The 23,296-nt window shown below is 47.5% G+C and overlaps 1 protein-coding gene across 1 annotated transcript in view; it reads left to right on the forward strand.

The window, feature by feature from the left end:
* The window catches only part of LOC147988151 (uncharacterized), a 43,898-nt gene extending 26,425 nt beyond the window's left edge, over positions 1-17,473 (forward strand). Inside the window, exons 2-5 of the mRNA XM_087543226.1 lie at positions 4,160-4,259; positions 4,344-4,563; positions 4,647-4,745; positions 17,435-17,473. Of these exons, the coding sequence (XP_087399352.1) occupies positions 4,160-4,259; positions 4,344-4,563; positions 4,647-4,745; positions 17,435-17,473 (458 nt within the window). The remainder of the gene's footprint in view (positions 1-4,159; positions 4,260-4,343; positions 4,564-4,646; positions 4,746-17,434) is intronic.
* The last annotated feature ends 5,823 nt before the right edge of the window (positions 17,474-23,296 follow it).

Here is a 23,296-nt window from a genome sequence, read left to right on the forward strand (position 1 = left end):
AAAACCTGGTGCCCGGTGCGACAATTGGGAAAAGAAGACAGAGGCTGAAATGGGCAAACACCTGCAGAAGAGTGGTTTTACGCCCGATTATACGGTGTGGACATTTCATGGTGAGTCTGCCCAACGTGACCGAGCTGAGGTGGATCGTCGTCGCATCGACGAGCATGGTACCGGGATGGAAAACATGGTGCAAGGCTATGATGATGCTCGGGATTCGGACGAGGAGATGGAGGAATCTGCAAAGGCCTTCAATGAAATGTTGGAGTCTTCGAAACGTCCGCTCCACGAGCACACTGAGCTTTGTCAGTTGGATGCCATCTCACAAGTAATGGCTCTGAAGGCTCAGTTCAACTTGGGCAGAGAATGCTATGACGCAATTATGACAGTATTTGGACGCTTTCTACCCAAAGGCCATGTAATGCCTGCAAACCTGTACCAGTCGGACAAAATCCTCCGTGCACTGAAGATGCCCTATGAGAAGATACATGCCTGTGAGAAAGGATGTGCCTTATTTAGGCTTGACTATGCGGACTTGAACTATTGTCCCATTTGCAAGTCTTCCAGGTATATTGTGGTAGACAACGGTATGGGTGAGAAGACATAGACCAAAATCCCCGTTAGTGTTCTTCGGTATATGCCAATCGTACCAAGACTTCAACGTCTTTTCATGGTTGAAGAGACGGCCAGACAGATGACATGGCACAAAACAGGCAAAAGACCCGAACTAGATGCAGATGGGAATCTGATGATGGTACACACATCGGATGGTGTTGCGTGGAAAAAGTTTGATGAATTACATGCTGACAAAGCGGCAGATCCGAGGCATCCTCGATTCGGCATCAGCACGGATGGGTTCAGTGTGTTTGGTATGACGGCAGCCCAATACAGTTGTTGGCCCGTATTTGTCTTTCCACTCAATCTCCCCCCCCCCCGGACAGATTATGCAAAGAAAGAACATTTTCCTGACGTTGATAATTCCAGGACCCAACTATCCGGGCAAAAATATGAATGTGTACATGCAGCCTCTTAAGGACGAATTGCAAGAAGCCTGGGATAATGGGTTCAAGACATACGACGCCTTTAGCAAACGGAACTTCATAATGCGTGTCTGGTACATGTACTCGACACATGACTTGCCGGCGTATGCGCTATTCGTTGGCTGGTGTGTGCATGGAAGGTTCTCGTGCCCCACATGCAAGGGAGCTCTTGAGTTTCGTTGGCTTCAGGCCGGTCGCAAGTTTTCTTGCTTCGACATGCATAGACAGTTCCTGGATCCTCGCCATAAGTTCAAGAAAGACAAGAAGAACTTCATCAGGGGTAGAGTTGTCAAAAACTCTGCACCACCTGCATTGACAGGCCAACAGACCCTGGATCAGTTAAACGCTCTCGAGCCAGATCCACAACATCCAGGGTACTTCAAGGGGTATAATACTAAGCACGCATGGACTCACAAAACATGCTTATAGGATCTGCCTTACTTCAAAGACCTCCTTTGCCCACACAACATCGACGTGATGCACACTGAGAAGAATATCGCCGAGGCACTCTTTGGTACATTGTTCGGCATAGATGGGAAGTCAAAGGATAATACTAAGGCTAGAGTCGATCTGGAGGCGCTATGTGATAGGCCGTTACAAAACATGAAAGAACCGAAAGGAAAGCAGAACTGGACGAAGCCAAAGGCATGGTTCAATCTTGGAAGGCCAGCTATGAGGGAAATTCTCTTGTGGGTGCAACAGCAGTTGATGTTCCCCGATGGGTATGCAGCGAATCTAAAGAGGGGAGCGAATCTTGATAAACTGAAGATATTTGGTCTCAAGAGTCATGATTGAGCGGGTAATGCCGGTGATGTTGCGTGGCTTCATCCCTAAGGATGAATGGCTAGTACTGGCAGAACTCAGCTATTTCTTCCGTGTTCTTTGTGCGAAAGAACTATCGCCTGGCGTGCTAGAAGAAATGGAAGAGTCGGCGCCGGAGTTGATCTGCAAGTTAGAGAAGATCTTTCCACCGGGCTTCTTTAATCCAATGCAGCATTTGATTTTGCATCTCCCGACCGAGGCAAGATTGGGGGGGGCGTGCAAAATCGTTGGTGCTACCCAACTGAGAGGATGCAGAAGACGCTTCGAGAAAAATGTAAAAATAAACATAGAATTGAAGCATTGATGGCTGAGGCATTCATCACAGAGGAGGCGGCAAACTTCGTAACAGCGCACTACGAAGCCAGAAATTGTCATTTGCATAATCCGAAGCCTCGGTACAATGCTGACGAGCCTAAAAAGGGTGGATCCAACCTCAGCTTATTCAAAGGGAATCTCGCAGTAGCTAGTGTTTCACATCCAGTATCTTTGGATAACAAAGAATGGCGGACCATTTCGTTGTATATCTTCAACAACCTGATAGAAGTGCGGCCGTACATCGAGTAAGTTCTCGGTACATTGTTTCGCAACTTCTATTTCCTTTGAAGTACTCTTATTCCTGGATATGTCATACAGTCGATACGTCGCCATATTCTCGTATGGAGTGGAGATCCAAAAGGATTCCGTCGAAGAGTATGAGCTTCTCGCAAAGCAAGGAGGTGGCTATCCCGGTTTCATCTCTTGGTTCAAACAAACGGTAATTTCTATTAGACAATTTCATTTCATTTGCTAATTTGTGCATAATGCAACAATCCTTTCATATTAAACTTGTAGGCTAATTCAGAGTCTATGGACGCCGAATTGAGACAAGTCGCTAATGGTTTTGACTATATGGTCCGTTCATTTGACAAGTACGACATCAACGGGTATCGCTTTCGTACCTATGGCAAAGAGCTATCTATGGCCGACTGGAAGTCTACAAATTGTTGTGTATCTGCTATCGGCGAAGGAGGTACCGTGTATTATGGGAGACTTGAAGCAATTTATGAACTTATGTTCTATGGTGAAAACCCACTGAATGTCGTAGTCTTCAAATGTTATTGGTTTCAGCCAAAGGAGACTAGAAGGACTCATGAACATATAGGGCTAGTTGAAATCAACCAAAGCACTCATTTAGATGTTCCTTATGTCTATATTATGGCTCCACAGGGGACCCAAGTATTCTATCTACCGTGGGCCTGCCAAACTAATCCAAATCTGAAAGGTTGGGATGTCGTTTATGAAGTGCCGCCACGTGCTAGACTTTCTCCCCCAAAGGAAGAGGATTATGAACCTCACATTAACCCAGACACATATGAAGGAGAATTCTTCCAAGAGACACGTATGAAGGAGAATTCTTCCAAAAAGCGTTTCAAGAACCGCTATACTTCACCCCAAAACATTGAAGTAGACAGCGACAATGAATCCAACATCACCCCAGAGGAGGAACAAGAAGAGCCGGAACAAGAAGTGGTTACTGCCGCGGATGACCTGTCAATGCTTGACCGATTACGTCAAGGTGGCCTTGCACATGTTGATGCCAATGAACCCTATGAGCCCATCATTGATTATAGTGATGATGATGATTATGCATTTATTGATGATACTGATCGAGATTATTAGTAGTGTCAGGTATTCAATTTTTTTATGTTGTACTTGATGATGATACACTTAAGTGATATACATATTATTATTCATGTCGGTACTTTTTTTATGTTGTACTAATTTCGTTTATTCTTTGTCATGGCAGGTGTTGAAAGATGGTGGGCGCTGGTCGGGAGCGTGCCGAGGCCCCTTCTTCGTCGGCGCGTGGTGCGAGGTCTTCCATTCCAAACGCACCTCTCCGCCGAGCGTTGCTGGACAGTATGGCGACACTGCCGGGCCCTTCTTCGTCGACCGCGGTACCCAGCAGGGGACAAGGTAAGAAGAAGAGAGGAGCTGGAGCACGTGGTCGCGGGAGAGGACGTACGGTGGCTGCTAGGGCGCCTTCCTCGCCACCACCCCCAGCTGTTTCACCCGAGCACGTGACTGCTAGGGTGGACTCGTCTGAGGAGGAGGCTGCACGGACTCCGGTCCACGAGCCTCCGGTCCACGAGTCTTCGGCCCACGAGCCTCGGGTCGACGGGCCTTTGGCCCACGAGACTTGGGCCCACGAGACCCCGGAGGAGCACACGTCTGGATGGGGTACCTGGTCGGGTCAGCCTGAGCATGGCGGGGAGCCGAGTGGACATGTTGATGATGGCGGGGAGCCGACTGATGAGGAGGGGAGGAGGGGGGCAACGTCTACCAGCGTGGTGCTACACGGCTCCCGTCCGTGCCGGTGACCCGCGAGCAGAGGTGGTTGATTTTCCCTGATGGGGAGAGGTACGTAAGTGCATTTAATATTTTTGTACCTTCTGCATTCACGTTTCTTCAAATAACTAATGCGTTGGCCTTGTCATGCTACAGGGGTTGGGACCACCATCATAGTGTCCGCCGGCCCAACTCCGTCCTTGGAGTTCTTTGCCGGCAAAACTTCCCGGGGTTTGTCATGTTGCCTGGTGAGGGTCGGCTTCCAGAGCTTGGATTGAGCTGGGAGCACTACGTGGCTGCCCCGGCCCCGCCGGATGAGATTATCGACGGTGTCGTGTGCGACACGAGGGCAGACATGGTGATCAGAAAGTTCTGGGTAATTTCTCCTTTACACATTTAAAAATCTTCAACTAGCTAGTTATTAATTGTACTAATCAATATTGTCTCATTTGATTGCAGACATTCTACAGGTGTGAGGAGGGACACGAGGAGGACGCGGCACATGTAATCGAGAACGTCTACAAGCGCCTACTCCAGAACTTACGGCACGAGGCTCAGGTGCAGGCTGTTCGAGACTACTAAGCCTTGCGTGGTATCAAGAAGACCAAGCCGGCGTGTCGCGATAAGTTCCTGAGTAAGGAGTAGTACATGAAGGTAATTCTTAAGGCCTTCTCTACTTAAGTTCCTTCATTTAGTAATTCTTAGCCGTAGCGCTCAAGTTTCTATTTGCTAACTTAGGCGCCTCCGATATGGTGTGCAGATCGGATGGATTGTTGGTAGGTGTTGGTCGATGAGTGGTGCTCAAAACAATGGCTAGCCCTCCACAACGAGGCCAAGGACAAACGTGCCCAAATGGAAGGTGCCACACCATCAAGGCAGCTCCAACTTATATCAGTTCGGGCGCAACTGGGTATGTGGTTTGCTTCATGATTCATGCAATTCATTCATCATGCTAGCTTGAGCCCTTTAATTACTAATTTTCATTGTTTCTCTCTTTCAGGCATGCTACAATAAGGCGGATAAGGTGCCAGAGGTGTACGACCTGTATGCCATGGCCCACACTGCCTCTTTCAAGAAAGTCAAGGCTTTCTCTCAGTCTGACCTCAATGATGCAAACAACTTCACCAACATCTCCTCCCACAACAAGCTCGTGAGATATAGAGATGAGGGGAAGGTGAGGAAAGGGGAGGACTTTAACCCGAGCCAGGGTCCCATTGATCCAGAGCTGGTGATGATATCTGGTGGCGGGAGGTCCCATGGCTCCATAACCATTGGAGATGGACTTATCCGTTGTCCTAGCACTCTCCCGGAGATCAAGGCGCGCCAGTCGAGCTCCGCTCCTAAGATAAGGCCTCGTGAACGGCCAGTGCAACTCGCCATCAAGGTTAGTGATACGTACTCAGTTATCTTTCTCCATTACATTGTGTGCGCTTCCATCAATGATTACAAATGGTGATGTGAGTGGTGTTGCATGCTGCTATACAGAGTGAGAGAGATAGAACGGAGAAACTTCTGGCGGAGGCGGCGGAGAGGCAGCGGGAGTTGGAGGAGAGGACGACAAAGATGATGGAGGAGGAGAGGGCACGGAATGACATGCAGGCAAGGGCCATGTACGAGCTCCTTGTGGTAATTTTCTTCTGCAGATTAGTCAAAACATTCATGTAGTGTTTGTCTCATTACTAACTAGTATGACTGAGTCGTCAAAACCAAATGTGCAGTCTGTGTGCGAGAAGACAGGTCAGACCGCTCCGCCGATGCCAGTGATTGCTCCTGGGACCACGGTGAGTTTTATTTGAATGGACATTACTTGCTAGTCTTAACATTTGAGTGTCATCATGCTAACAAGACATTGGAAATGATCTTTGGTGTAGCGTAACTCCAGACAAGCATCGCACGATCCTTCTCCAGCTACCGACACGAGCCACCCCGCTCCTACACCTCCTGGATCTTGGTAAGTTTATCTAGTGTTTTCCTTAACACATGCATAAAGACCTAAACTTAGCTTTATTTCCTCCAATGCTTACCATAATGACCTAGACTTAGCTTCTTCTTCTCCAAAATGACTTAATAAGCTTACTGACCTCCAAAACCATCCATTTTACCTAAGTTAGCTCTAAAACGATCTGTACTTAGCTTACTTATGTCAAAAATTGCATAATTAGCTTAGTTGGCTCATAGACGATCCATTTTACCTAAGTTAGCTCTAAAATGACCCATTTTACCTAGGTTAGCTTATAAATGATCCAGTTCATCCAAGTTAGCTCAAAAATGACCCATTTTACCTAGATTAGCTCCTAAATGATCCATTTTACCTACGTTAGCTTTAAAATGACCCATTTCACCTAGGTTAACTCCAAAATGACCCATCTTACCTGGGTTATCTCATAAACGATCCATTTCAACTAATTTAGCTCATAAACGATCCATTTCACCAAGTTAGCTAAAAAATGATCCATTTCACCTAAATTAGCTCTTAAATGATCCATTTCACCTAAGTTAGCTCAAAAAGATCCATTTCAACTAAATTAGCTCATAAATGATCCATTTCACCTATGTTAGCTCAAAAACGATCCATTTCAACTAAGTTAGCTCATAAATGATCCATTTCACCTAAGTTAGCTAAAAAACGATTCATTTCACCTTAGTTACCTCAAAAACGATCCATTTGACCTTAGTTAGCTCATAAACGACCCATTTCATCTAAGTTAGCTCATAAATGATTCATTTCACCTTAGCTAGCTCATAAACGATCCATTTCAACTTAGTTAGCTCATATATGATCCATTTCACGTAAGTTAGCTCATAAATGACATACTCTTCTTGCTCTAGTCTTCTTCTTGTTCTACTCTTCTTGTTCTAGTCTTCTTCTTGTTCTACTCTTCTTCTTGTTCTACTCTTCTTGTTCTAACTTTCTTATTTTTCATTTTGCAGATCTCATTCACTTGACGAAAGCTTGCATAGATGGAGTGCTCCTTATCCCTTTCTCTGTTTCTTTTGTATCGTTGAACTATGCATGTATCGTTGGATGAAACTATTGTAATATATATGGTTGGATGCCTCTATGTTGAACTTGTTATGTATGATGGAACTATGCATGTAATATATATGGTTGGATGATGAAGTTATGTGTTGGATATCTTATATGTTTGCTCTGTAATGGCCTTTTGAAATATATCTATATATGTCATATATATTTGTGATGAAAATTGTTGGATTTAATAAAAAACAGATAAAAGAGCCAGTATGCAGGCTCTTTGCCGTCTGCCACCGACGGCAACGGGCTCTTTGCCGTCTGCCGCGGACGGCAAAGAAGACACGTGGCATCCAGCTGTGCTTCCTGGGAGCTGACCCATCAGTGGCAGACGGCAAAGAACCTGCCATGTAGATGACATCATACGGCGGACGGCAAAGACACTAGAAATTTTGCCGTCAGCAGCGGACCGCAAAGGCCTGCCGTTAACCACTTAACGGACTGACAACGCAATTATTGCCGTCCGCTCTCTTTGCCGTCCGCCGCAGACGGCAAAGGGCCTTTGCCGTCAGCCGCCAGGAAGCAGACGGCAAAGTAGCTGTTTACCGTAGCCTACTTTGCCGGAGCCTTTTACCATCCGCGGCTGACGGCAAAGGCCTTTGCCGTCCGCCGTGGCAGACGGCAAAATAGCTGATTCCTGTAGTGTATACATCATTTTTTATATATACTTTCAAAAGCACAACACTCTTTATACATAAATATGGTTTACAAATAGGATGATCTCAGATTCATAAGGTTGTATCCATCAATTTGGATTTTCAAGTAAACCACTTTATGTTGAAATCCAATGTATGCATTCCTCGCTAACTGTCTCCAATTAATGTGTGTTTCATGCGGGTTTTTTTACTTCTCAAACATGTATAATGTGTTTCACACACGCAACATATAGTGTATCCCGTTTAGACACTAATTGCATATAAACCATGCATTGTTTAAAATTAAAGAATCTATGGATCACCAATATTAATAAACTATATAACATTACACATGTCCTGAAATTCAAATGAATATGCATGTTTGATACACCAATTTGCATTACGATATTATCGATGTCGTGATCTCCAGTTTAAATATTTGAATCCCATTTAATCCAAATATTCGTCTCATATAACTATCAATCATTCTTATACAAGATTATCTCTCTAGACCTATACGCGTTCATCGTCTCTCGGGTATCTCTCATGCTACCTGTATGTCGACAATGATCTTTTATCTTTGTAACACACTGACGGTACTCTCTCCCTCAAACTTCATCACTCTATCTCTCTCTAAGTATATCTCGCTCCCTGCTATGTGGGTCTAACTATGATTCTCCATGTGGAATCTCTTTCTCTCACACAAACACAAAACTTTGTCTTCCGGGGTCTCATTTCTCTCTACTATTCCCCTGTGTGCAACTCGCACACCCCTAATACGGATATGTCTTTCGCTCCTTAGGTATGAGAACCTACGACTCTTCCTCTTAAATATCTCTTTCTCACACACAAACACAAACTCTGTCTCCCAGGGTCTCATATTTCTCCACTGTTCTCTTGCATGTCGCTCACACACACTGTCTCTCCCTAGAGATATCTTGCGTTCCCTCATATGTTTCTCAAGCTATCACTCTCGTTTTGAAATATCTTTCTCTCTCGCAGACACAAAACTCCATCTCTCGGGATCTCATTTCTCTCCGATATTTGTTTGTATGTGAGTCACATGCACCCTTTCTTCATCTCTCTCACACCCACACCCATAACTCAGCCTTCTGATCCACTCGACTCCTATCTCTAATGCACACTAGCTAGCATCTTTATCTTTCTATTTATCTGTTTCTCCATCAACCTTCTTTCATTTATAGGTTGATCTCTTTTGCATAATTGTTGTGCCTCACTCCTCTGCTCGCCATAGTTGCATGCTCCAGCCCACGCCACTATCTCTTAAAGACAAAAACACATGCTCAATTGTCGGGCCTTCTTCCCTACATTCTCGCATGCATGCATATTGCCATACCGATCCGTCTCTCCCATGTCGTTGATCTTAGCTTATGACTTATGTCTTCTTTCTTTTATCTCGATCATGCGCGCACACGCACACATCCCACGTATACATGTATACCTCTCACACATGCACGTTGAAGGTCTCTATGTCTCCATATATACGTAGTTAATTACCCTCAACCCTAACGCCACATCGAATCATTCTCTTCTTGTGTGCACATAACTTCCGCCTGGATGGGTAAAACACACACTCACACTTAAGAATCTCCCTGTAGCTACCCCCCTGTCAATCTTCCGCTATATCCCCGAAACCAATAAGACCATCCCTTCATTTAATTCCCGCCTACATGCACCATCGATATATAGTAGTCTTCCTTGGTGTCTCTTCAACAAACACGTTCTCTCGATGTCGACTACTCTCACGCGCACACACTTTCTCTTCCCTCTCTACGGGCATTTTCTCTCTCGCACCCCATCGTTGGTGGCCTCTGCCATACACATCACCTCTCTATGATGAAGCCATGCACACGTAAATTACATCTGCCACGAAGACCCCGCGACACACACACACAGACAAACAAACACACACACACACACCCACATACCCACCCACACACATACACACACACGCACACACACGCACACACAGTAAGACTCCATCACACACACATGGACACACACACTAAGACTCCATCTCTCTCTCTCCCACACACAGACACACACACAGAGAGAGACTCCATCTCACACACACATGCTCTAGGCGGAGCATTTGTTCCGACCACCCTTCATCCACCCTTACCCATATGATAAACAATCACCTTAATTTACTTGTATAACATGGACAAATTCCACTTTACTTTAGTACTTAGCAAACTTATCATTTATACCCTTATAAAATACTGAGTTGGCGATGATGGTGTGCCTGCCATCTTGTAATATAGACCGTCCGATCTATATCTGACGGATAGAAAGCAAACTATGATAATTTTACAAAAGATAGCCGCACCTCTCTCCCCATCCTTATCTCCCACACCTCATTCCTGAGCAATTAAAAAAGAAAGTATCCGGAACAATCAAGCATGGTGGCCGCTGCCGCCTGCCGGTGCCGTCCATCCCCTCCACCACCACGCTCCACTCCTCCTCACCTTATCTCTCATCCTTCATTTTTTCGATGACATACTCGAGATACCTGTTTTCCGATAAAATTCTCGAAATATGATTAGTTTTTATGCATGGGATTACTCCTTCATGGGTAAATCACAACATGTGTTTTGTAAAAAAATGCATATTGATGTTCCGTGCAATGCACGGGCATCTTGCTTGTAATTATATAACGCAAATCACGAGAAGGAAGTGACATTTTTTTACACAACCACGTTAACATAGCCACATAAATCACTAGCTGAAGTTAATACCATTATACTTATATCCCGATGCAAAAGGTTGAGTACATATCCGAAGAGTAGTGTCGCACACAGGCACTCTGTCTCTCAGAATCTCACACACACACACACACACCAGTTACGTGACGCCCACTTAAGCAGACACGTATGTTACAATTTGTGCACCCGCGGGTACACGTGATGCTGCACATTTATTTAAGCCGGACGGCGAACCCAAACAGTAGCTGCATGCATTCATTTGAGATACTACCCTAATTAAACTCATGCATTAATTACGTAGTTTTCTCGTTTTCCTCTTCGCCTTGGTTGCGGTGCACAATATTGACCACTCCTAAATGACTAGCCGCTCTTTCTACATGCGGGACATCAAAGCATCCGGGCCCGCGTGCCATCCACCAAATCATAGCGAGGTGCTACAGTCAAAACTCACCGGTCACCCCGGTGTTGACGTCATGACCCGTCATATCACAAAACCCACACCTTTACCAGCAGTGGTAATGTGACCTCGAAGTTGGACTAGCCGAAGCAACCATCATTTCACTGGAACGCTCGTTGAAGCCCTTTCTCCCCTTTCTTGAAGAAAACCTCACTCCAGGCTACTCACTTCTGCCATTTTTCTTCTGTACCGACGAAGGAAAGGTGGGCGAATCTGTGATGCTGCTATATTTTCATTCCAAGAATCTTCTTTTTGCGAAGCACCGACCGATTCTCATAGCTTATTCTTTTCCCGTTTTCACTGCAACTGTGGTTTCCTTTCAGTTGCTTTTTGTTTGTCAGTTCATTGATGGATCCTGGAGCACTAGGAAAAGAGTTGCTGGCGGACAACCCACTGAAGACAGTGATCTCCAGGAAGCGAGCACCGACCAACGAGTTGACCATGTTGGCGGGTCAACCCATGGAGACGAAGAACTCCAAGAAACAAGCACTGGCCAAAGAGTTGACGACGTTGGCGGACGAACTCCTCAAAGAAATTTGGAAGAACAGCAAGGGCCCCACCGTGCCTATCCCAGAAACTCTGATGGCCACCTTTGCGCGGCTCAAGGCCGAATTTGAGGAGATAGTCGTCATTGAGAAGCAGTATTCCCCAGGCAAGGTGATGGCCCCCGGAGGGATGGGATCCCCCGGTGAGCTACACAAGGTAAAAAATGAAAGTTGTGGTTTTTGATTATTTGCAATGTGCTCGCTAATATGTTAGGGTTCTGCAGGTGCCGGTGGACGTCCTTGATGATTCCGATGTCGCAGCCCGTCCTGTGGACAACGCCCCAGGATCGTTTTTGATGTCGTGGTACGTCCTGTTGGCATCGCCCTAGAGATCGATTCCGATGCCGCTGCCCATCCTATGGACATCGCCCCAGAGACCGATTCCGATGTCGCGGTCAGTCCTGTGGATATCGCCCCAGAGATAGATTCCCATGCCGTTGTCCGTGCTGTGGTCACTACCCGAGATATCAATGACAAGAAATAGTTGGTCGCGCTAATCCTTCAGGATAGTTTGCATTGCCCTGTGTTTAATTACTAGAACGATGCGTGTTATCAAACCATCTTAGGGCTAGTGCACTGTCTTGTGTGGGCGGTACTTGCTACTTTTTTTTGATAGTGAATCATGCGAACCCTCTCCGAGTTATGTAAACAGATGTATCCTCACCGGCTTTTGATGTAATATATGGCATGCTTAGATGTAAGTTTGAACTGTTTATCATATCAGCAGGGCTTATTTGTTGATTCTTGGTATTAGTAGGCTAGCTACTATGCGAGCTATAGTACTTGCAAAACACTCACGAAGAGAAATGTTGGGGCTGATGAGCTCGTGGTACGCTTATATTCATCCGTCATTGATCGGCCAATAGCACAAGCTCCTAAAATTGTAGGCTTAGCGATCGATCAGACATTAGTCGACACGGATACATTCAGGCCTCATTTGGTTCATAGGTTGGGAAAATCGTAGCAAAAGTATAGAGACGTACAACACAATATCATAGCAGTACAGAGACGTCACTCCATTCCAAAATAGATGAGTCAACTTTGTACTACTAACTTTGAAACGGAGGGAGTACAGATCCTAGGCGGGCTAGTTTGGCCTCGTGGGTTTTAGTGATATGACGTGGTACAGTGCCGTCTAGTCTTCGCGTGTGGTAGCAGTACTGCGGGTAGAGTAAGTTTTCTTGAAGAAGAGGAATTCAACAAAGTCATGATGGTTCCTTCGTCTGACTAACCTACAGTGGGAAAGGTTGAGCCTGCGCTACGACCGGGGTGGACCAGGATAATTTTGTGCATGGCAGGTGGACCAGGATGGTCGACGTCCCACATGTCGGTGAATGAAAGTATTCTTTCCGATATAGTGGACGAGCAACGAGTATTTATTTTTTATTTTTTATGAAACCTATTGTCTCCAGTGTTACGACGGAGGAGTGTGAAACACGGCAGCCCAGTGAACTTGGCATGTGCACCACTCCCTCCTTCCTCATGTAATACTACCATAGTGTTGACTATAAGGTTACAACTTTTTCTCACTTCCTCTCTATCTATTTCCTCTCAAATAATTTTTACCTTTCTTTTTTAGACACAATTGTTTTTATGCCTCTTTTTTTAGAATTAGTTTTTTTATACCTAGGAGCACGTGTAGAGACGAGCTCCTGTAGATCTCACTCCTTTACTTTGTCAATGCTTCTCTCTCCTCCACATAAGCGGGCTTGTCGAGAAGACAAGAGATGATCTCTTAGCACAATATGTTTCACCATGTTTTTAGGAATAACTAGTTATTGAAGATAAGTTTAAGTGATGATCCATTGTACACATGTTTTTTTGTCATCTTTAAATTACATGCAAGACTTATGATAAGACTATCTTATCAACCATTGTACATGCCCTTTATAGCCCAAAATTTTACTGGTAGTACTTGCTATGAATGCAGGTAGCTGGCCTCTGAGGGGGGAGCGCGCGTGGGGAGGTGGTGGGGTGGGGGAGGGGTTCTGGTGGTCCAGGGCAGTAAGAAGCGGGCTTGGAAGCGGTGCGGACTCCCGCATGGCCCACCTCACATTATCACCACGTATTTCTTGGAGTCCGTGCATGGAGGGCGGGCGATCTCTTCTCCCTCCCCCGTCTCTCTCCTCTCAGCCGACACCCGCCGAGCAATTAGATTTTGGCTATCGACGGTTTATTCAATTGCAGTCCCACATGTCAGTGAAAATGCAAGACAATGCGTGTCCCCTCTGGTGAGCGGCGTGCGAGCCGGACTGTCGGGGGTGCGACGTGAACGCGATGCATACGTGTTGTAAGTGTGCCGCCTTTTCCTTTTGAACTTGCAAAGCGTAACATTTTCTTGCGATCGATTGATAGAAATCCAGAACAAAATGACGAGGGCGGTGCTTTCCCGCGCGTTAGGCGGGCTAGTTTGAGTGATATGACATGCTATAGTGCTGTCCACTTGCTCCATTTTTATGTAAGCAAGAGTCTACACTCTTACGTGGGAGGAGTGCGAAATACGGTGGATCTTATTTGATCGAGGGATAACTGTTCCCTGCGAAATAGTGGAGCATTGTTAGCGATTATAGCATGATAGTTAGGGCATCTCCAGCGCTGGCCCTCAAATTGACACCGGCATCTGTCCAAGCACACTGGTGGATGCCATCCAATGGTGCCCGCATACCTTTAGACAACTATATGAACTAACTGGACGAAATTCATGCAAGCAAAGCAAATTTCAAATTGACCGGATGAAATTCATTACATTTCGAGAACTTTTCCTATAAACTGGACGAAATTCATTCCATATTTCGCACAAACCATACTAAAACCTACTGTAAACCTAATCTAAACGATCAACGGGCCCCGACCACTATGTCCGGCCATGAACCTGAGAAAGCCGGCCATTACCTTTGCCTCCTCCTTATCCGCCTCGATAACCTCCTCCTCCGGAGCACATGGTTATGTAGATTTCTGCCTCCACGTCGCCGTCAAGCGGCTAATCGGCCACCAATTTTTATCCCACCAAGCTTGGCGTCAAATGAGTGGAGGAGCGGTGGCCTTCCTGGGAACAGAGCGGTGGCGACCTACCATGTACTACTCTTCCTTGCTGCCGGCTGCGCCCGCGCACGCGCGACGGGTTCATGGTCGTGGCGGCGGAGGGCGGCCGGGGGGGGGGAGCAGGCGATGTCCTTCTTCTGCTCCTGCGAGAGTACGTCCAAGAGAGCTTTGGAGCGCACTCGGAGCGAAGCCACCGATGTCCTTCGTCAGCTCCTGCGACAGTACGTCCAAGAGATCTTTGGCTATGGCTGAGAGGTGGGGCTCAATTTAATATAGCGGGGAATGGCAATGAGCCGCGGCAGACGGATGGCTGGCTGGCACCGGAGTAGGTTCGCCGGTAGCCGTGGTGTAACACGGAGCAGTCGCTTGCACCGGGATGCCACACAGGTGGCGCTCTCTCGGCGGTCGCGCTTCTACAATGTCGGCGCTAGTGAGAGGTCACGTCGGGCGTGAATGTGGATGTTGCTTCAGTGACTTAACCGCAGGTGCTTTGTCTCACTGACATGTGGGCCCAACGGGCATCAGGCCCGCATGTCAGTGACACACCAACTGCACCTACAGTTAAGGCTGGTGAATGCGGCATTGACGTTCTGGAGAGACGGTGATCGTTTCACGCGGGAAGCGCGCTCTAGAGATGGAAGGGGTTTCGGTAGGCCAGGGCGGTCAGACGGTGACGTGGTGGTAAAATGTGAACTCATGGATGATGAGACTTTGAAGCGTATGCGGCACTATAGACAACCAGGCGTCCATGCAACCGCTCTTGTCACCAACTAGCATTCGACGACCACCATTAGACACCACACAACCATACATAACTTACGAATAATGGACGAATCGATCAGACACACACTCGTGTGCAGTGGCACTATGATCGATTGCTCACGATAGTACATACTCCGCACCATAGTACCCACTCTAGCTAGGCTTTTTTATAGATTGTCATTGTGATGGACGATATACATGAGCAAGGCACCGAGTCATGAGTATGACCGTTGGTGTTGAGCCAAGTGAATACATGCTCGGTGTTCGCGGAGGCCTCCAGCAAACGTCTAAACAGTAATGTCACATACACATAATTTTGGTTCTTATTTCTTTCTCCACTTCAGGTAGGCCCGCATAGATAGATAGATAAAGAACACGAGCTGATGAGGCGCATGCGGACTGTTTGACTGGTCAACTAGAAAAATACGGAGCTATAAGCTGAGCCAGTGACCGCATAATCACCATATCTCGTATACAATGATCAAAGTGAGCTATCAAGACAAGTTCAATGACCACCAATGCATTTTACTCGGTAATAAATGACCAGGATTGAAGGGGAATCCAAATTTCCTTCGTCTTCTATCCTTGAGATCTTGACAAACCAACGTACTTTACGGTTGTCCGGCCACTCCACCCCAGAGCTATCACCAAGCATCGTTCATGCCACCGCGCCGCACACTAACCGGTAAGGAAGCGGTGGCATCCTGCCGTGCCGAGTTCCTCGCCGCCCGCGACCGCACACAAAATGGTAGGCAAGCGGTGGCATCCCGCCGTGCCGAGTTCATCACCGCTCGGAACCTCACACCTATGTGGGCGGAATTGGAAGCTGCCAAGGCCAAATGGGCGGTAGAGCAAGAGGCGGCCAAAGCCGCACAGAGGGAGCAGAAAAGTCAGAAAGCACTCAATAAAAGTGAGGCCCGCCGCCGCAAGAAAGAAGAGGACGCACGCGCTGCTGCGGAGTGGTCGACGGGGATCCAAGCACGGTGGGGTGTCGCCGACAAAGCCCGGAAGGAGAACGATGGCGTCTGACTAGCATGTGAGAAGTAGTAGTACTAGTAGTTAGTGTGTGTGTCTGTGTTGCCCGTATGTTTGTTTAATTAATTACGAGCATGTAACAGTACTACTAGTTACTACTTTAGTTTTTAGAGCAAATTACCAGTACATTAGCCTAGACTCAATGGAAAAATTCCTATCCTACGCATCAAATGGCATATCTTTCTCTATAGGAATTGAGATGCATGTCATCTCACTTCCTATGACTTTCATATTCCTATAAAATTCCTATACTATGAACCAAAGGAGGCCTCTGCTGGAGTAACTACTGTAGCTAGCAGTACTGCTGGTACAGTTGTATTCTTCAAGAAGCGGAATTCAAAGTCATGATGGTTCCTTCGTCCGAGCAACTTCACAGTGGGTAAGGTTGGGTCTGTGATTTGACGACTAATTAGTAATTAATGCAGCGCGACGACTGGAATGAGTCTCCCTTGGATTTCTGCGGGCAAGGCAAGTGGACCAGGATGGTTGACGTCCCGCATGTCAGCAAGCAGAAGTATTCTTTCCGATATCGAGGAGCAAGGAAACCGCGTGGTATACTATCGCTGGTGATTTATATTTATTTTTTATTTCTAATGAATGCTAGCATTTCAACTCTTACGACGAAGGAGTGCCAAACACACGACACGTGCTGGATGTCGCACACGTTAGCGAAAGGAGTGGGACATGAATAGCATGGTAGAGCGTCTCCACTTCTGGTTCGGAGACCACACATAGTAGTACTACTGTACTAGTGGTATGAATGATACAAAGTGCGACCCGAAGAGAAAGACACGTCTAGTAGGAAGGTCTCGGGGCATACATGTAAACAAATATAAAACCTAATATGTGCCTCCAATTAATACAGTAGTATTAGAGTACTTAGTCACGTACTCCTAGCACCACCGGGCATTGCATGTACAACATTTAGTGGTAGTAAGAGACAAATGCCTATATGCCACGCATGTTCATACTATTTGTGCCTTTCTACTTCACTTACTGTGCTACATTACACAGGTTCACACGTCCACTCCTGGGTACATGTCCGTCTCGTAGTTCCACGTGTTTTTCATCTAGATGGAACGATCCTTGCATGACACGTGCACCTTGATGCTAGATGTGTCGCGTGTTGGCAAAAGGATGAACAAAGCTCACGTAAAAAAATATAGAGTGGAAGAACATAGATTCCCGACGATTCACGTATAAAAAGGATGAACATAGGTTCCTTGATCCTTATCAAGGAACCTCGGGGTGGAGCGTCTGCCCTTATAATATTTTGTATTATTCAGCGATATAAATCAACCAATCATCTCAATAGTGGACTGGAAGAGTACGAAACACGGCAGCCCAGTGTAGTTACATCATACTAGTACATGGCTAACCCACGCTATCACCATATTTCTTGGCTTCCGTGCGACACCTATCCCTAGTAATCCAGCAGCCCGTATCGCTTCTCCCTCCTCATCTCTCTCAAAGGCACTGTTTGGATACTCTAACTCAGTTAAAGGTTAGAGTTAGATTCTAATCCTGAACTAACCCTGGAGTAACTCTAGCGAAAGAGGTGTTTGGATGACAGGGTTAGATGGAGCGTGGATATGGCGAGGTGCCTTCATGGGCAGTGCGAGATGGAGGGAGGTAGGGAGAGGACGAGAAGCTTCGAGGAAGTGGGGAGGGATCTGCTGCGGGGAGAGTGAGAGAAAATGTGTTTTTTAGTGTCGCGAGAAGAACTAACCCAAATAAGAACCTCTTGGGTGGGTTAGAATTTTTTTGGGTTAGTTGAGTTCAAACTAACTCAAACACGTGGATCCAAACAGTAACCCAAACTAACCCTCCTATTTGGATATTTTGGGGTTAGTTGAGTTCAAACTAACCCAAACTAACCCTCCTGTTTGGATATTTTTGGGTTAGTTGAGTTCAAATCGCACAACCCGACCTTTCCAGCAGTAATTAAGTTGAATCCGGTACTCCCTCACCCTCCTCGCCTCTCTGTCAAACTGCCTGCGCCAAAACTACCGCGCGTACTACCCGGGAAAAGCCCCGCCCTCAACTTTTAACTACGCGAAAATAGTTCGAGCTTGTTCGTTCTATGTAAATACTAGTACTATATGTTTATTCACACATGGGGTTGTTTAATGAATGGAAGGCCCGGGAGCACAAGTGAACAATACTACTACTAGTAGTAGTAAGTAAGAGTCGTATAGGTAGTCACCTTAAATAGAGATTATCTTTTCTTAAATGCCATGTGATGAAGCTATGTACCTAGGGTAGGGGCATGGACCTGTCCTAAGTGCCCTAACCAAGGACATCCCTAGAAGAAGTCACCTTTCACTCGACTTGGAGGTGTCCCACTCGACAGATTCAAGACACTCGACCACATGGTTATCACTCGATCACGAAGCCAACCACTCGACTGCTAGGAGATCTAAAGTCACTCCGCACGCAAACGGACGGTCATTAAGTAGCTTTTATGGTCATCATAGAACTTTATTAGAGGCGTTACCAGTAACGCCCAGCCTTAATGTACTTTAAACCCTGCATTACTGAGGGCTGGAGGGGCCTGGCGAACTCTATATAAGCCACCCCCCTCCTCAGTGTCAAGGGTTTGCACCCCCGTTATTCATACGCACATAATTCAATCGACCACCTCCGGGCACCGAGACGTAGGGCTGTTACTTCCTCCGAGAAGGGCCTGAACTCGTAAACCTCGTGTGCTTACAAGTGCTCCATATCTAAGATCTAGCCTCTCCATACCTACCCCGCTACATTACTGTCAGAGTTAGAACCATGACAGTTGGCGCCCACCGTGGGGCAGGAGTCTTAGCGCCTAGTTGGAGAAGCTGCGATTTTTCCGATCTCTTTGATCATGGTTTCGGGCGATGTTTTGGTGGAGGGCCGCGAGATCCGTCTTGGTGCGCTCACGTTCATCGCCGACAACTCCGCTTGGCTTCAGGAGGCTCCACTCGACATCGACGCGCTCCCCGTCCGCGGGGTGACACACTTTCGCGCGTGCGTCCATGGTGTCCTCCTGCGGCAGCCGTCGACCCAGTATCGGTCGGCTCCTGTGGCATCCTCCCGCCCTGTCTCTCAGCGGCGCAAGCACTCCGGTCGGTCGAGGCTTCAGAGGTGGGTGAGACATGCGGTGGCCCGCCAGTTGGCCACCCCACAAGTCGCGGCGATCGAGCCCGACAAATCCCTCTATGGCCTGTTCGACCTGTCGACTGGCTCCGTAGAGACCGCGTCCGAATGTGATAGCAGTGACCCAGCGGCGGAGGTTCTGGTGATCGATGGGCCACGCAGTCCTCCCGGTTTTCCCCGCACTGACGGAGGCGCAGATGGAGGCGACCCGTCGCATCCCCACGAGGAGTATTTCCCCGAGCCTCTCACGTCATTGCAGCGAGAGGAGCTTCGTCGCCGGAACATGGATGCACTTCACACTCCTATCGTTGGAGAAACCACCGAGGCCCGGGCCTTGGAGGATGCGCGCTTGGCTAACTTGGCCGAGCGCACTCGACTGGAGAATCTCCAGCGAGCACTCGACGAGCGAGCGCGTCAACGGATTCCAGAATCCAGTCGACGTCAGCTCTTTCCACCCCAGCAGGTATATCGAACTCCGATTCAGAATTTGGCAGCTTCAGCCCGTATAGCGGAGTCAATTCAGCCCTCCCAGTCAGAGGCTGGCAGAGGCTTGTTGCAAATCATAGCGTTGCTCCGGGCAGCGGGAGACCAGAATTCCGCTGTTTCTCAGTCGCGGAACAGGATCCATAGCTAATCTGTTGCAGCGGACACAGTCCAGTCGGCTCACAGCCCAAGATTGCCCCCGAGGCGTGAGGGACGTGGAGACCGGCATGATCAGCACAGACGGAATGAGCAGTATGATCACCGATTTGGTCGTGATGATCGACGTCGAGTGCCAACCCCTTCCCCGAGGAGTGGATCATATGTGCCTCGACAGCAGGATGACATACGCCCTCATAGTGTTGGGCGGAGAATTCCAGTCGACCCCAGGGAACCGGGCTTTGATGCGAGATCCATTCTCATTCAAGGTCTGGTCGACAGGAACAGAGCTCACCGAGAAGGCCACGACAGAGATGTGCCTACCAGTAGCAGAGTGCATGTCTCAGGGCCGGAGTGTTTCAGTCGAGCCATCAGAGCCGCTGTAATTCCTCCCAACTTCAGGTTGGCGACTGGAGTTAGTAAGTTCACCGGTGAGTCTAAGCCCGATACTTGGCTCGAAGACTACCGAGTGGCTGTTCAGATTGGCGGTGGCAATTATGAGGTGGCCATGAAGCACCTGCCTCTCATGTTAGAGGGCTCGGCCAGAGCGCGGCTGAATCAGTTAGCACCCACCAGCATTTACACTTGGGAGGATCTCTCCCGAGTGTTTGTCACAACATTTGAAGGAACATGCAAGCGACCTGCAGGTCTTACGGAATTGCGGTCTTGCGTGCAGAAGCCGAATGAAACTCTGAGGGATTACATCCAGAGGTGGATCACATTGCATCACACAGTTGAGAATGTACCAGATCATCAAGAAGTTTGTGCCTTTAAAGAAGGCGTTAAGTACAAAGAATTCAATTTGAAGTTCGGTCGAACCGGGGAGATGTCTCTGAATCGGATGATGGAGATTGCCACCAAATACGCTAATGGTGAAGATGAGGATCGACTTCGGAGTGGCAAGCATAAGTCAGTCGCCCAGGAAACCGGAGGAAATTCCAATCGGAAACAGAAGCGGAAAGCCGAGCCAGCCGCTCCCGGGGAGGCCCTGGCCGTAACCCAAGGAAAGTTTAAGGGGAAACCCAAAGGGCCTTGGAACTCCAAGAAAGTTAAAGACCAAGATGGAAATGATGTTCTGGATCTACCATGTCACATCCACACGAAGAAAGATGAAGAGGGTAAACTCATTTACCCAAAGCATACCACTCGACAGTGTCGGCTCTTGATCCAGCAGCTTCTGGGAAAACAGTCCAAAGATAAAGAGAAGGAGTCGGATCAAGTGGAAGACAAGGAAGATAGTGATGGATACTCCCAGGTTAATTCCACCTTGATGATTTTTGCTGATGTCGAAAGCAAAAGTCGAGTGAAAGTTATCAACCGTGAAGTGAATATGGTTGCACCGGCAACACCTAGTTATCTGAAGTGGTCTCAGACTGCCATCACATTCGACAATTCTGATCACCCCACGCACATTGCCACCCCTGGGAGGCAAGCTTTGGTGGTCGACCCAGTTGTCGAAGGCACTCAACTGACCAAAGTCCTGATGGATGGCGGTAGTGGTTTGAACATACTATATGCAGAAACATTGAAAGGGATGGGCATTCCGATGTCCAGACTCAATACCAGCAACATGAGTTTCCATGGATTCATTCCTGGGAAGAAAGCCGAGTCACTCGGCCAAATTGCTCTTGATGTGGTTTTTGGTGATTCCAAGAATTACTGCAAGGAAAAGTTGACATTCGAAGTTGTGGATTTCCAAAGTGCTTATCACGCTATTTTGGGCAGGCCAGCTTATGCACGCTTCATGGCTCGACCATGTTATGTGTATCTCAAATTGAAGATGCCTGGTCCCAAAGGTGTGATCACTGTTACGGGCAATCGGAAGAAAGCAGAAGAGTGTTTTCAGAAAGGTCAAAGATTGCTGACGCTCAGATGGCAGTGGTCGAGCTGCAAGAGTATCAGAAGACAGCAGATCCGAGTGAGTTGCTACGAGCCAAGAAGCCTGCTTTAGAATCAGCTTTTTAGTCGTCCGGTGGAACGAAGCTAGCTCACATTCACCCGACCGATCCAAATGCTACTCCGACTCATATCTCAATGACGCTCGACTCCAAATAGGAAGAAGCGCTCATCCAGTTCCTCCGTGAGAACTGGGACATCTTCGCATGGAAGCCTTTTGACATGCCTGGAGTTCCTAGGGGGCTGGCTGAGCACCGTCTACGAGTCGACCCAAAAGTTAAACCTGTCAAAGAACATCTTCGACGGTCCGCCGTCCAGAAGAGGAAGGCTATTGGCGAGGAGGTGGCTCGGCTCTTAGCAGCGGAGTTCATCCGTGAGATTTATCACTCCGAGTGTCTCGCCAATGTTGTCATGGTCCCCAAGAAGGACAAGTCACTTCGCATGTGCATTGACTTTAAGCATATCAATCGGGCCTGCCCGAAAGATAATTTTCCTCTCCCTCGCATCGATCAAATAGTCGACTCGACTGCGGGGTGTGAGCGATTGTCTTTTCTAGACGCCTACTCCGGGTACCATCAGATCCGTCTGTATGGGCCCGACGAGATCAAAACAGCTTTCATCACTCCATTCGGGTGCTTCTGTTATGTCACCATGCCGTTCGGACTCAAGAATGCCGGAGCCACGTTCATGAGGATGATTCAGAAGTGTTTGCTCACTAAAATTAATCGGAATGTGGAAGCGTACATGGATGATATTGTGGTCAAGTCACGGAAGGGTTCCGACCTGCTGACTGACCTTGCTGAAACCTTTGCCAACCTCAGGAGGTATGATATCAAGCTCAATCCATCAAAGTGCACATTCGGAGTTCCAGGTGGAAAGTTACTCGGTTTTCTCGTTCCCGAACGGGGAATCGACGCCAATCCTGAAAAAGTTGGTACCATACTCCGGATGAAGCGTCCTGTGCGTGTGCACGATGTCCAGAAGCTTAAAGGTTGCTTGGCCGCTTTAAGTCGATTCATCTCTCGATTCGGTGAGAAGGCATTGCCTCTTTATCGACTGATGAAGAAGTCAGACAAGTTCGAGTGTTCTCCAGAAGCTGATGCAGCATTTGCAGAGCTCAAAGCCCTGCTCTCCACCCAGCCGGTGCTTGCTGCCCCAATCAGCAAAGAGCCTTTGCTGCTTTACATTGCAGCCACGGGACAAGTTGTC

This window comes from Triticum urartu, chromosome 1A (assembly GCF_056163025.1).
Source record: "Triticum urartu cultivar PI428250 chromosome 1A, HENAU_Tu73, whole genome shotgun sequence".
NCBI lineage: Eukaryota > Viridiplantae > Streptophyta > Magnoliopsida > Poales > Poaceae > Triticum > Triticum urartu.